Source organism: Bos mutus, chromosome 10 (genome assembly GCF_027580195.1).
Source record: "Bos mutus isolate GX-2022 chromosome 10, NWIPB_WYAK_1.1, whole genome shotgun sequence".
Lineage (NCBI taxonomy): Eukaryota > Metazoa > Chordata > Mammalia > Artiodactyla > Bovidae > Bos > Bos mutus.
This window is the reverse complement of record NC_091626.1, coordinates 43,899,443-43,915,383: the sequence shown is the minus strand read 5'-3', so window position 1 is coordinate 43,915,383 and position 15,941 is coordinate 43,899,443. Positions and strand designations below refer to the sequence as shown.

The window sequence follows — 15,941 nt, the reverse complement described above, 5'->3', positions numbered from 1 at the left end:
TCAGTCCTGGGTGTTCATTGGAAGGAATGATGCTAAAGCTGAAACTCCAATACTTTGGCCACCTCATGCAAAGAGATGACTCATTGGAAAAGACCCTGATGCTGGGAGGGATTGGGGGCAGGAGGAGAAGGGGACAACAGAGGATGAGATGGTTGGATGGCATCACCGACTCCATGGACATGAGTCTGAGTGAACTCCGGGTGTTGGTGATGGACAGGGAGGCCTGGTGTGCTGCGATTCATGGGGTCACAAAGAGTCAGACACGACTGAGCAAATGAACTGAACTGAACTGAACTGACATACCATTTAAGAATGGAAAGATGTAGGCAATACATTTTAGAGAGAGCTTCCAATAAGAAGCTTAAACTGTGAAGTTCTGATGTTTAGAAAATTAATCTTTGGCTCACTTCAAAATTTCCATTTATGGAATCCTTCATTCCTCTAAAAAGGCTGGATGAATGAAATGTGACTGTGTACTGTTTCCTCACTGCTAACAGCTCTTGCCAAAATGATATAAACAAATGATGCTTCTCTGCATCTTCTCTGGATGCCTTTACATCTTGTTCTTAATGTACTATTCCCACTTCACAGAAGAAACAGATGCACAGAAGCCAAGCCCACATACAAAGACTAGATCTCTCCAAGTAGGATGTGGCTCTGCCAGATCTTTCAAGGATTTGTAAGCATTTCCTTTGATGCACAGGTATGAGATGTTTAAAGACATCCTCTTTCACAGGTAAAAGATATCCATCATTCCTGAACTACCCACAAGCAGGCCTGGCTGTCACAAACCATAAATGGAGACAATCACTATATCCTGCACTTAAGAAGCCCTTCCTGAACTCTAGGCAACTAAAGTTGTGAAATGTTTCTGGCCGCCTCAAATGACTCTGTGCCAAAAATACAGACACAAAACAGGATAAAAATTCACTTGGTACCAGTATATGAAGGCTTCTCTGGTGGCCCAGTGGTAAAGAATCTGCCTGCCAAGTAGGAGATGTGGGTTTGATCCCTGGGTCGGGATGATCCACTGCAGAAGGAAATGACAACCCACTCCAGTATTCTTGCCTGGAAAATCCCATGGACAGAGAAGCCTGGTGAACCACAGTGCATGTGTCACAAAGAGTCAGACACGACTGAGAGACTAACAACAACAGTAGATGAACCCTCCTCATCTCCCATGGACACAACCTCTTATCTCTTCCTCTTCCCCATTTGGCTCCACCTTTTCCCATCACAACCTTAAGATGCTCATTGTAACCAGCCTCCCAAGCACAGGACAATGATGGACAAAAAAGTGGGGCCCTCAGTGTTGCCTGCGTCCATGGCACTGCTCAGCTGACAGCTTCGCCTCCACACTCACTGAAATCACTTGGGTCTCTCCAGGTTTGTCCAGATTCTCAAAAACAGCCTCTTGCTTATCAGCTCGGACTTCAATGAGATTTTGCTTGTAGTTAACGGTGAGGGCCCTCTCCTGGATAATCTTCTGTAGGGCATCTGCATACTTCTTGACCCCAAAAATGGCTCCAAGAGAAGTGTTGAAAATGATATTGGCCTTGGGTCGCTTTCCAGTCTGAAAAAAAGAAAAACATAGAAACAATCAACATCAAAGCATTTACTCCAACCACCCTTTTTTTTTAACCTAGACAAGCCTTAAAACCCTCCAGAGACCTCATCAGCTTTCTCCATCACTATGCACTGGTGGGATGAGGTGTGGATCACAGCCTCCTCCTCCTTTAATCTTCCATCAATGACACAGCACCTCAGTCCAACTTGATTCAGGGGCTGAGGTGGACCCTGTTCAGTGAGGTCCAGAGATGAAAGTCAGGTCCAAGGGAACATATACCTGAATTGTTTATTCATGTGTTCATTTGTTAATTCACTCAGTAAACATTTAATGAGGTCCTAGAGTTGACCAGGTACTATTCTAAGTGCTCCACATTCGCTGGATCATAGAAAACACAAGAGAGTTCCAGAAAAACACCTACTTCTGCTTTATTGACTATGCCAAAGCCTTTCTTCAAGAGATGGGAATACCTGACCACCTTTACCTGCCTCCTAAGAAATCTGTATCCAGGTCAAAAAGCAACAGTTAGAACCGGACATGGAACAACAGACTGGTTCCAAATTGGGAAAGGAGTACATCAGGGCTGTATATTATCACCCTGCTTATTTAACTTATATGCAGAGTACATCAAGAGAAATGCCAGCCTGGATGAAGCACAAGATGGAATCAAGATTGCTGGGAGAAATATCAATAACCTCAGATACACAGATGACACCACCCTTGTGGCAGAAAGTGAAGAGGAACTAAAAAGCCTCTTGATGAAAGTCAAAGAGGAGAGTAAAAAAGCTGGCTTAAAACTCAACATTCAAAAAACAAAGATCATGGCACCCAGTCTCATCACTTCATTGCAAATAGATGGGGAAACAATGGAAACAGTGGCTGACTTTATTTTTCTGGGCTCCAAAATCACTGCAGATGGTGATTGCAGTCATGAAATTAAAGGATGCTTATTCCTTGGAAGAAAAGCTATGACCAACTGAGACAGCATATTAAAAAGCAGAGACATTACTTTGCCAACAAAGGTCCCTCTAGTCAAAGCTATGGTTTTCCAGTGGTCATGTGCAGATATGAGAGGTGGACCATAAAGAAGGCTGAGTGCCGAAGAACTGATGCTTTTGAACTGTGGTGTTGGGAAAGACTCTTGAGAGTCCCTTGGACTGCAAGGAGATCAAACCAGTCAATCCTAAAAGAAATCAGTCCTGAATATTCATTGGAAGTACTGATGCTAAAGCTGAAGCTTTGGCCCCATGATGTGAAAAACTGACTCATTTGAAAAGAACCTGATGCTGGGAAAGATTGAAGGGAGGAGGAGAAGGGGACGACAGAGGATGAGATGGTTGGATGGCATCACCGGCTCAATGGATATGAGTTTGAGCAAGCTCTGGGAGTTGGTGATGGATAGGGAGGACCAGCATGCTGCAGTCCATGAGGTAGCAAAGAGTTGGACACGACTGAGTGACTGAACTGGTAGTATGATTATAACCATGTTAAAAAATAGGGAAAACAATGGAAGTACATATCAAATTGATAACAGTAGCTATACCAAAGCAATTGGATTATGAATGACATCTTTCTTCTATTTTGCAAACTTTCAGTTACATAATTTTATACACATGAAATAAAAAATAAAAATTGATGCTTTCCAATTGTGGTGCTGAAAAAGACTCTCAAGAGTCCCTTGGACAGCAAGGAGATCAAACCAGTCAATCTTAAAAGAAATCAACCCTGAAAATTTACTGGAAGGACTGAGGCTGACGCTGAAGCTCCAATACTTTGGAGAAGTGAGCAGCAGAGGAAGAGATGGTCAGAGAGCATCATTTACTCCATGGATATGAATTTGAGCAAACTCCAGGAGATAGTGGAGGACAGGGAAGCCTGGTGTGCTGCAGTCCATGGGGTTGCAGAGTCGGACACGACTTAGCGACTGAACTACTAAATTTAGAAACAAAAATGGTATTTTGACATGGATAAAAATAATATCACTTCTTCCCTCCTTGCCCATCCCTGGAAAGGAAGCATACCTTCCTGAAATAGGCTTCTGATAAGTACATGATCTTCTGCGGGGCCCCGGCGCACTTCACTGGAGTGTTAGGGAAGGTAAAGATGGCATTGCCCTCCTTGAAGTCCTGCAGAGCTTTCCATGTCTTCTCCACTGTCCTCACTGAGTAATTGGACCCTATTTTGGGATGGGCAAAACCTTCAGGGAGGCCTTTGATCTGCAACAAAGCACACAAAGAAATTATTATTTAACAAAAGTGAAAATGGAATCTGTGTTTAGAATCCTTCTTGGCTGTCATTTCTACCACCTCTCATGTATTTCAGCACAATTTTGAGCCTCCTGGACTCACACACAGTGGTGCTAGCAGGTGAGTGAGGGGTCTGCTAATCCCAGAGCTGTGGGGCCTGCAGTCATCTGCCAAAGTGGAGAACGGGCAAGGCTGAAGGGAAACCCTGGGCCTCTGTGGCCTGGAGACCAGAATTTGAACCTCTCTTTCCATCATCAGAGTGAGGACAAGAAGCCAGCCTTACTTCCTTTTTGGAGAACAAGTTTTCTTATTAGGAGGGAGAAGAACAACAGGCAGAACCAAGAGCCACACTATCAGCAATAACAAAATTAAATTACCCTGTATAAGGTTGGACCAGGCCAAGCGCTTAATAAAAGCAGCAAAGGCAGGAAATTAAAAGCATGGACTTGAGAACCTACAGACTCCAGTTTGAGTCCTAGCTCTTCCATTTACAAGCACTGTGATCCCCAGTAAATGGCCCAGTAAATCAGGTAGTGGGTCTCAAGTGTGGTCCCCAAAATAGCACCACATGGGAACTTGTTATAAATACAGATTACCAGACCCTAGCTCAAACTCACTGGATCAGAAACTCAGAGACAAGCCCAGAAATCTGTTTTAACAGGCCCTCCAGGTAATTCTGATGCTCACTGAAACGCTTATGTTCATCATCTGTGATATGGGGATAAAAGTAACTGCTCTGTAGGATTGCTGGCAAGAATAAAGAGACCACGGTATAAGACGACTAGAAAAATGGCACATGTATGGTACATGCTCTGTACACGTCAGCGTATTCCTGTCAGGAAGATTAACTGGGTCCTTCTCTTAAATGTGAGAAGGTTCATATAACACAATGGAGATGGGAATGAGTGAGTTAAGAGACTCAAGGATGATCAGAGAACCATCAAAAACAGTCTCAAGATGAGCAGTCTTTCAAAACCTCTCCAGGCTGAAGGGCACCCACTCGTGACTCATGGAATCACCCAACACCTATTCCTCAAGTCTCAGGGAAAGAGTCCTGTGGTCTCCTCCATTACATGTTAACAGCCAAGTATTCCTCTGATTGTTAACCATATCTTCTGCTACAGTTTAAGTAGCTGTAATATTAGCAGTCTCAACAACAGTAACCACTTACTATTATAAAATCACCCTGCATTTTAATGTTTCTGCCGTCTCACGTCTATGTTAATATTCACTCCACTCACTACAGCCCCTCTGAGGGAGGGGATGGAATATTACTGACCCACAGACAAAGATGAGGAAACAAGGTTGAGAGACCTACCTAGACTCTTATACAACTAGATACTGAGGCCCCGCCCACTGCCTGCGGCCCTTCCCACAGGACCTCCCTGCTTTCCAGCTCCCAAAGCAAAACTCAGGATCCAGGAGATATATAGCCAATCTGTCTTCATCATATTTCTCTAGTCTGAAGAAGCCGTTATCAAGGAAAACGGTGCCATAAAGTAGTAACCAAGTTCCTTTCAAGGAGAGTTGTTCCTAAAGGGCAGTTTATGACACCACTGAATCCAAGGTGCTTCCCTGGGAACCCAGAAGCAGAAGGAGCAGGAAAGTCTAAGAAAGAGATGAGATCTGACCCCCACTCTGTGGGGAGCTGTGGACCATCCTACCACACTGAGAAGACCAGAGAGCAGGACATGGCACTGCAGAGATTCACCGGGAGCTAGTGGGGGAAGAGGCAGAGGCAGCTGGTCAGAGAGAAGCTGCTCACATTCAACAAAACCCAGATCAGAGATCAGTCCTTCTGGAGGCCCAACAGCATCCTGCCCCCGAGATCCACACACCTTGGCATCCTCATCAAAGCCATCTCTCCTTTGTTTACACTAACCTGGGTAGTTTTCTAGTATCTCCAAGACTGCTAAGTAACACAGTAGCCCTGGAAACATTACTCATATCCTCTTAGCCGCGGTTTCTTTATCTATCAAAGAGAAGATAAAAAATTTCTACCTCGCAAGCAGTCATGAGGAATCAATATTAGGTTCTTAGCATAGTCCCTGGCACATGGTAGAGACTCCATAATAACAGCTCCTTTTAAATATTATTGTTTCTTGGTTTACTGCAAGAGGGTGCAAGCACTCTCAGCACTGGTGTATTCAGACAGTTCTCACACAGCGAGCCATCAGGGTGCCATGACCACAGAGATAGGCTACCTTTGTTAAGTCGACGCTGGTGGACCTTTTGAAGAGGCATGGACTTCCCAGAAACTATCACTGGCACCTTTCTCCATAGAGTCCTCCATGGTTTACTGTTTATATGAGGCTCATGACCCATGGCACCAAACTCATCACAACCTCCACACTAATCCATGGCTTGTTTAAACCTTCACAGACCAGGTCCCATGTCATTCCTTCTATTGCCTACACTGGGCATGTCCCTATTCTGGTTTTTAATCCAGAAACACACATCAAACACCCTGCGGATGCAACTCAGATGAGGCCCTCATCTAAACCACTTTCCTGAAATTTCTGACCTGGTTATCACAATGCTTTATGTGCTTCAACTACTTATTCATATTCCCCAAGAAGCTTCTGGAAATCATAATTACTAACTCACTCTATTATGCTTTAGGAAAATAAATTTGAATCTCACAAACTGTCAGAGGGCATCTGGCTCCCTAGCTCACTGAAAAGTGAGGTCTAAGGAACTGCTGGGGCAGCATTTATATTGTGTCAGTCACTTTTTACCAAAAACCCAGCCTCTATACAACAAAACTTAGACATCCCTTCGGCGCCTGATAAGCTAACTGCCAGTATTCTACCCTTAAAGTCTGCTTAAGAATTCACAATCTAAATCTTACTTTCAAAGGAAATACAACCAACTCAGTCCTACAGAGAAAGGTAGTTTTCTTGCAAGTGTGGGAAAGGCTGCTGTTTTCTAAGAATTACCATCAGGCCCTGGATATGTTGAACTCTGATTAAAGCCTAAAGCTAGAACATATCATGATCACTGACAGAATCTTAGAGAAGACTTTCTTAAAACCATAAAAAGGCTGCTGAGAAATAAAACTGAAAGAGGATTTCTTAATACTCTTTCTTGTTCAAATAAGTATAAAACAACTAAATGCAGTTTTGATCATAGCATAAGTAGGCCAATATAACATACTTATGTACGCATGCTCAGTTGTGTCTGACTCTTTGTGACCCCCATGGACTGTAGCCCACCAGTCTCCTCTGTCCATATCATTTTCCAGGCAAGAACACTGGAGCAGGTTGCCATTTCCTACTCCAGGTGATCTTCCCAACCCAGGAATCAAACCCATATCTCATGCATCTTCCACACTGGCAGTGGATTCTTTACCACTGAGCCACCTGGGAAGCCCATGACATAGTAATAGAAGTAGCTTAAAACAGTACATTCTCAGACTTCCTGGTGGCACAGTAGATGGGAATCCACCTGCCAATGCAGGAGACATGGGTTTGATCCTTGGTCCGGAAAGATTCCACATACCACAGAGCAACTATCCCTGTGCACCACAACTATCAAGCCTGTGCTCTAGAGTCTGTGATCCACAACTACTGAAACCTGTGCACCCTAGAACCCATGCTCCGCAATAAGAGAAGCCACTGCGATGAGAAGCCCATGCGCTGCAACTGGAGAGTAGCCTCTGCTCATCATAACTAGAGAAAGCCGGTGCAAAAGCAACAAAGACCCAGCAGAGCCAAAAATAAATTAAAAAAAAATTTTAAGTACCTTCTCATAGTCCAGCTGGATTCCAAGAGCAATGATAAGGTATTTGTAGGAGATCTGCAACACAAACAATGACATTTTAGACCAAGACCCAAAAAGTGGCAGCCCCAGAACTGACTCAGACCCCAGACATGAGTAGCCCCTACTGCGTCTCCATCTTGTCACATGATGACGTGGGGCTGCGGATGGTGGGCAGGCCAGCGGGCAGGGATGAACACTCCAGTGTGCCATTATGCCCACCTCTCTGCTGCCCGTTCTCTGCCGCCTCACATGTCAGTGCTTCACAAATATATAACACGCCTGGCTTCTGGGAGCTTGAGATACCTGTACTTTTACACAGTGGAGCACAACAGAAAAGAGACCACAGTTATTTGTGTTAACACTGTTTCATGCCGTCATTGACTCGATGGATATGAGTTTGAGCAAGCTCTGGGAGTTGGTGATGGACAGGAAAGCCTGGCGTGCTACAGTCCATGGGGTCGCAAAGAGTCGGACATGACTGAGCAACTGAACTGACTGTTTCATGTTGAAGGCTGACAATCAACTTTCTTTAAAAGTTAACCTGTAAGTCCCACCTACAGGGTAATATGTGAATCTCAGGCCAATCTGTCCTACTGGTATAGACTGGATCAACAGCATAACTGAGAAACTGCTCTTTTGAGGGACACTGAAAAAGATATGATAGAACCTACCTGATCCTACTGAACGAGCTGTTTGGAATTTAAAACTCTTCTCTTTAAATATGGGCATTGTGCTCATCCATGCTGAGGGCAAAAGTATCCATACTTATTATGATGGAAATGTGGGTTCTGGATCAGGAGGAAGACAAACTGAAGTACAAAAATGTAAGCAAAAATGATATAAAGTAAAGGGACTTGCCTACAGAACTGGAGAACGACAGCAGTGAATGTGGGAGCCCAGCCTGCGGCCACAGGTGATGACTGCCACAGCCTTGTAGAGAAGGCTGGATAGGTGAAGAGGTAGATGGTTGGTTTCAGTTGCTTGTGAAAAACACAAGTAGAGAAGCAGAGCGGCCAGCTTGGCAGATCACAGTGGAAGAGAGGGGCCTCCGAGACCTGAAAGAGCTTGGCTTGGGCTGGGGAGCCAAGGGGAGCAAGTCGCTGAAGAGGTCCTGCCCTAGGAGACTCGGCTCCAAGGTCACCTCCACTGTGAGACCTGCCTATGACTCAGTCCCCCTCCCTGCTGGCCACTCCCGGCAGCTCCCTCAGCACAGTGGACTGAATGCTTTTTAGCCCTTGTGTTATTCAGCAGCAATGTCCTCCTCACTACACTGAACACTCCTAGAGGATAAAGGTTATATCTTATTCCTTATAGTACTAGAATCTAACACAAGACACTAAAGTGAGGAAGTCTGTAACAATTGTTGGATGAATGGATAGGTAGATGGTTGATTTCGGCTGCTTGTGAAAAATACAATCTATCAAAGTGGACAGATAATAGATACATCTTCAACTGTATGATTTGCCTACCCATAGAGACCGAGTGCCCTTAAATTCCTTGTTCTGTAGGAAAGTGTACCAGGATCATTAAATGGTTGAGTGAACTCTTCAGGATGTAAGGTCAGAGATGGCATAGGATCTGGGGTTCCTGACCCACGGGTAAGACATGTGAGCACTGTAAAGAATAGCTTCTGGTTTGTGCATGCATTGATGGTTCAATATTAGAGCATAATATTGATTATTTTTACGGACTAATAATATACACTTTAAGATTATGAAAAAAATAAGGGAGAATAAATCCTAAAGTAGCAAAGAACACAAGAACACTTTATGTATTTTGAATGAGTTCAAGCTTCTAGGCCAGATGATCTAAACTCTAAGGAATTACAAAACCTTGTAAACAAAACTTCTGAGCAGTTTCAGAGAACAGTGCAGACCTTGCCAAAAGGCTAAATATGGACAAGTGTTTTGTAATTTTATATGAGGGGGTGGGTGGAGAAGGCAATGGCATCCCACTCCAGTACTTTTGCCTGGAAAATCCCATGAACAGAGGAGCCTGGTAGGCTGCAGTCCATGGGGTCGCTAAGAGTCGGAAACGACCGAGTGACTTCACTTTCACTTTTTACTTTCATGCATTGGAGAAGGCAATGGCAACCCACTCCAGTGTTCTTGCCTGGAGAAACCCAGGGACGGGGAAGCCTGGTGGGCTGCCGTCTATGGGGTCGCACAGAGTTGGACACGACTGAAGCAACTTAGCAGCAGCAGCAGCAGCATGACGGGGTAGGAGAGGTAAATTATGACACTAACAATTTAGTAAACAAGATGTTTATCCACTTCAAAATTCCAGGCTCATCTAACAAAAAGATGTCTCGTAATAATTTAGAAAAAGAAGGGCATCAGCAAGTGTTTGCAGACAGCAAACCTGCTTCCCATCAGTCGGCAGTCAAGAACTCTGTGAGCAGAGTGGATACTCAATAAATATTTCCTTTTCCTTTTTTTTCCCATATACTCTTTTTTCCTTTTTTTTTTTTTTTTTAACTTTTTGGTTGCACCACACAGCATGTCAGATCTTAGTTTCCTGATTAAAGATCAAGCCCACACCCCCTGCAGTGGAGGCATGGAGTCTTAACCACTGGACCATTGGGTAAGTCCCTCATGTATTCTTTAAAAAGTAATAACAGCCACATTTCTTAAGCATTCACTTTGTACAAGGCACTGTCCTGACTATTTTACATGTTTTAATTCATTTAAGCCTCACAATAACCCAGTGAAGTAGGTATTAGTACCATTTTACAGATGAAGAAATTGAGGTACAACTTGATCACAAAGATTGACTCAACACCTTCTATGTGACAGATATTATGCTAAGTCCTGGAGACAGAACACCGAACAAGAAAGGCCCAGTTCCTACCCCTCCAGGAATTCAGTCTAGTGGGCAAGACATATGCCAACAGACAGCCACACAGACAATTACTAAACCACAGAGTGCTGGGATGGCAAGTCTAGAGGGAAGGCCATGTCTAAGATAAAGATCAGTAGGAGTTAGCCAGAGGAAGAGGTGGAAGCAGCCTGTGCACATGTACCAGGGAAGAAGGCGGCTGAGGCGTCTGAGGAGAGAAGAGGCCAGTGTGCTGGAGCAGGAACAAGGAATAGAACCAGGTTAAGTCTGGAGAAGGAGCAAGGATCCATGTACACACTGGGCCTGTGGAACACACTCCAAACAGACAGACCCCTGGGGCGGGAAGAGTCGGAGACACACTGGGTCTGGACTGCAGCAGTGCCCTCGCATTGTGGACAGGATAGGAAAGTGTAAACAAATGATGGAAACGAGTATGTAAATTGTTTAATATTTCAAAAGAATACTGATTGATTCATGTATGCTAGGAAAAAAGCTCTCTAGGGACATGTTAAAGAATTCAAACCTTGAACTTAAATGAACCCATCATGGATAAAGGCAAGGAAAAACTGCTAACTGGATGACAGAATCACAAATGTAAAAGATCCAGGCAAGCTGGGAGGATGAACCAGAAGCAAGAAGATGAGACATGATATGTAGATTTCTGATACTTGGCTATGGAATAGAAAGTGAAAAGTGAAAGCCGCTCAGTCATGTCCGACTCTTTGCAACCCCATGGACTATACAGTCCACGGAATTCTCTAGGCCAGAATACTGGAGTGGGTAGCCTTTCCCTTCTCCAGGGGATTTTCCCAACCCAGGGACTGAACCCAGGCCACAAGGGAAGCCCTGGTTCTGGAATACTTTTGCTTAAAAAATCCTGGACAAAAGTCTCACCAGTTTATGTACCACCTTATTCCTTAGCGCTAACAAAGCACTGCAACTCTCCCAAGCGTCTAGACCAGAGTCTAAGCAGGGTTCAGAAGTGAGGGCGCCTCCCAGTACCTCTCATTCTCAAGAGGTGAGACAAGTTTATGTTCCTTAAGATACACACAAAGCCAATCACAGAGGTACTGAGCTACTCTTGCAGTGCAGAGGGGTCTGACTAGGAGGCAGGCACTGCTGTACCAAAGAGGTGATGTGTCTTCAAACATACAGGTCTGCTGGTCCCTTGAACTGGCAGCAGACTGGTGGGAAAAAGAAGCCCCAAAGCTCAATCCTGTGAACTGAAAACAGTCTTGTGTTTAATTCAGTCTGTTCTCCTGGAGATGTTGGGGAAAATAAGGAAGTTTATCAACATGGGAAAAACAATATATAAAGAATATAGAAATTTTTAATTTAATGTAAATAAATGTATATTTATTTGTATATACATATACAAATATATTTATATTTATATATACATATATATTTGTATGTTTGTATATTTATATACATGCATATAAATATGTATGTTTATATATTTGCATATTTATATATTTATATATACACACATATATATAAATATGTCTATATTTTAGGATGGGGGAATGCCTGACTCGACAGTAGATCATGTGAATAAAAGGCCCATGGTCTCTAGGCCAGCATGAATCAACACTGAGAAATGTCACTGGCAAACGCTAGCTTGGGCTCTAGCCAGCTGTTGAAGAGAATGGTCCCACACTATTCTGGGCTGTTCCGTAGCATTGGTTACTCTCCCAGACACCTACTGGGGCCATGGATCTCAGAGTACTAACAAGCCAGATGATGTCCAATGCAGGATAAAGAGGGTAGGAAGGGGATTGGAGCCCATGAGATCTGAGGAAAGTGGGGACAGGAGGAAAAGTCTACCTGAGAAGAAGACAGACACAGACTCTGAGAGCCACTTTCAAATAGCTGGAGGGTTTCTCCACTGAAAAGAAAGAAGACCTTCTCTCCCACACTACAGGAAGAATAAGGAATAAGAAAAGTACTATGGCCACTAACACCTTAGAGGCCAAAGACAAAACAGAGAAGACGTTACAGGAAGGTGGGTTCTGACTCATTAAAGGAAGAACTTTCATATAACCTGTCTGCCTAAAAAAATGAAAGAAGAGTGCTAACTTTCAGAGAAGTGGGACATGTAAATACTGCTGCTGCTGCTGCTGCTAAGTCGCTTCAGTCGTGTCCGACTCAGTGCGACCCCATAGACGGCAGCCCACCAGGCTCCTCTGTCCCTGGGATTCTCCAGGCAAGAACACTGGAGTGAGTTGCCATTTCTTTCTCCAATGCATGAAAGTGAAAAGTGAAAGTGAAGTCGCTGAGTTGTGTCCGACTCTTCACAACCCCATGGACTGTAGCCCACCAGGCTCCTCTGTCCCTGGGATTCTCCAGGCAAGAACACTGGAGTGGGTTGCCATTTCCTTCTCCAATGCATGAAAGTGAAAAGTGAAAGTGAAAAGTGAAAAGTGAAAGTGAAGTCGTTGAGTTGTGTCCGACTCTTCACAACCCCATAGCCTACCAGGCTCCTCCGTCCATGGAATTTTCCAGGCAAGAGTATTGGAGTGGGTTGCCATTTCCTTCTCTAACCCACTTTAAATTCAACCCCATGACCCCTGTGCCCAAGTCCAAGTAACTCAGCTCTATTTTTTAATTAACATTCATCACATTCTAACACACTATATAACTTACTTATTACGATTATTGTTTATTGTATGTCCTCCTCCACTAGAATATAAAATCCTGAACAATAAAGATATTTGTCTTTTTTGGTTCACTTGTATATCCTTAAAACTGTATACACAGGTTATAATAATGCTTAATATAAATAAATACTGAGGGAGGAAGAAAGAAAGGACGAACAGAAGCTAGGCAGATAATCTTGATCAGGGTTCAGGGAAAGGCTACAAAAAATCTCTGTACTCCTTGAAATTTAATGCAAAATTAGGCACTTATATGCATTCTGTAGAGCAGGGTAAGGTCCTGCTTGGAAAGATCCATGACCTAAGGAAAGGCTGAGAATGCCTGCAGCCAATGGTCCCTGCTTAGAGCAAGAGGTTAGAGCTGAAAGATTTTCACCAACTCTGATTCTACAGTTCTGTGAAAATGCTGGAGTGCCCAGTTTGGAGGGATATGAATCAGGGTATTAAGGCCAATAACACCCTGAGGGCCCAAGAGCCACCAGACCCTGGGACAGGCCGGGGACAGCATGGCGGCTGTCCCGGGCTCAGCAGCAGATGAGGGAACAGGATGGCTTCTGAGCCTGTCTTCTCACCATCCCTCAGTCAAACCCAGGGGCTGCAGCTGCTGAAAAGTTGGGATCGAAGTATGGTGGGGATGGGAGGAGACGTCTATGGTGCTGAGCAATTGTGACCCTCAAGCTGCAGCAGCAGCAATTCTTAGCCCTAACACCAACCGCAGTCACACGGCAGAGCACCCACTAGTGTGACCGAGACGGATACTCTCCAACATCCCCTTCCTCTGCAGGGCCATCTGTCAGGTGGAGAGGCCCACTGCTTCAAAGGAAAAAGGAGGGAGGTACCTGGTATTTTAAAACAGAGCAATAGTGTCTGTTGAATAAGAATTCAGGTACATGATACTGTAGTAAGCAATAGGGCAAACTGGTTTTCAACGAATGCTTGTCTTCATTGTTCATTTATTAATTCAGCTTCACTCAGTCCTTCCATCTATCCCGTCCTCCTTTCCCCACACCCGTCCCATCTCACACAGTATTCAGCACACACACACACACACACACACACACACAGATACCCCACCCTCTCACCACGAAGCTGTCCATTTTGATACAATGTGCATTCACTTAAACCCTCAGGTTAACAAAAGCCAAAGGACTCCAGTGGTTACCTTCTTGTCATCATCTGTGTGGATGCAGTTCTTGTCTGGATTCAGATCAACCACCCTAGCTTTGATCCACTCCACACCAGATGGAATCACATTTGCTGTGGGACGGCCAGATGAGGATAATGGTTTGGCACCAGCACCCACCAGGGTCCAGATGGGCTGGTAGAAATGTGTCTAAAAAACAAAGTATTTGGAGATTCATTACAAGGTGAGACTGATCGAAAGAGTCATAGCTAAAGGTACATGAGCTAGACTCTCCCAATTCCTCCCTCCTGACCCTTGAAGCATCACAGAGAAGTCTCCAAAAGGTTAGTCTTCCCCCACCAACTCCACTGGTGTTTCCTACTATGTTAAATTCTGAAGGGCAGTTACCTTAAGTTCACTTTAAGCAATAGATAATACAGTGGTCACTAAAGATAGTTTATGATTTTTTTTGCTGATCTTGGCTGAATTCTTTTGTAGGTAAGATAGCTCAGATGGTAAAGACTCTGTCTGCAATGCAGGGGACCTTGATTAGATCCCTGGGTCAGGAAGATCCCCTGCAGAAGGGAATAGCAACCCACTTCAGTATTCTTACCTATAGAATTCCATGGACAGACCATGGTGTCACAAAGAGTCGGACACGACTGAACGACTAACATAAAGTAGATCCGGTATTTAACATGTACATGCTATATTTGTTGCGTTAGTCACTAAGTCACATCCAAATCTTTGCAACCCCGTGGACTGTAGCCAGCCAGGCTCCTCTGTCCATGCAATTCTTCAGGCAAGAATACTGGAATGGGTTGCCATTTCCTTCTTCACTGGATCTTCCCAACCCAGAGATCAAACCTGCATCTTCTGCATTTGCAGGTGTATTCTTTACCACTGAGCCACCTGGAAAGCCCACATGCTATATAAACAAGCATACATACATACACGGGCTTCCCAGGTGGGGCTAGTGGTAAAGCACCTGCCTGCCAGTGCAGGAGACATAAGAGATATGGGTTCGATCCCTGGGTTGGGATGATCGCCTGGAGGAGAGCATGGCAACCCACTCCAGTGTTCTTGCCTGGAGAATCCCATGGACAGAGGAGCATGGCAGGCTACAGTCCATGGGGTCACAGAGTCAGACTCAAGTGAAGTGACCTAGCGCTTAGCACGTACACACACATATTATGAGTCCATTTCATGTATACAGATATAAAGAAAAATTAAGTCCAGAAGGCTAAATGTGGTTACTCAGAAGTTTGTGAGGTGAGTCTGAAAAGTTTTCTGCCACTTTGGGGATGCTCAGAACTTTATTAACTTCCCCCTGTGTTTCCCAAGCCCATGAGGAGGACAGCAGATATCCCCAGTCAGTCTTTGGAGTCCCTCTTCTCCTTTCTCAGAGGTTTTTACACCCAAAGCCAGGAGGCATCAGATCGTACCCCCCGATACCCAAACTTTCAGTATTTTCTGGAGTTCTCTTGCTTTAGATGGTCCACTCTTGATCTCAGTTAGTTGTGAAAGTCCTAGACTCAGGGTCAAAGGGCAGATTGGTTTAATGGCCTCTGAGAATTACCATGTATTCATGGAGCAGACTGGAGGACCAAGAGATCTCAACATTATCAAAACGCCTCAAACTGGCCGGACAGAATTGCCAACAGCCCCAGAGAGTGAAGAACACATAGGAACAGCTTTGCAATCTCCCTACAGCCATAACGCATAGGATCAAACGGGGGCAGAGGTCA

General features: G+C 44.4%; 1 protein-coding gene across 1 annotated transcript in view; it reads right to left on the bottom strand.

Annotated features, from left to right (window-relative positions):
* The window catches only part of SQOR (sulfide quinone oxidoreductase), a 54,101-nt gene that overhangs the window by 13,322 nt on the left and 24,838 nt on the right, over positions 1-15,941 (bottom strand). The window contains exons 3-6 of the mRNA XM_005889376.2: positions 14,233-14,403; positions 7,558-7,611; positions 3,589-3,783; positions 1,364-1,573 (exon numbers count right to left, since the gene is read on the bottom strand). Coding sequence (XP_005889438.1) covers positions 1,364-1,573; positions 3,589-3,783; positions 7,558-7,611; positions 14,233-14,403 — 630 coding nt within the window. The remainder of the gene's footprint in view (positions 1-1,363; positions 1,574-3,588; positions 3,784-7,557; positions 7,612-14,232; positions 14,404-15,941) is intronic.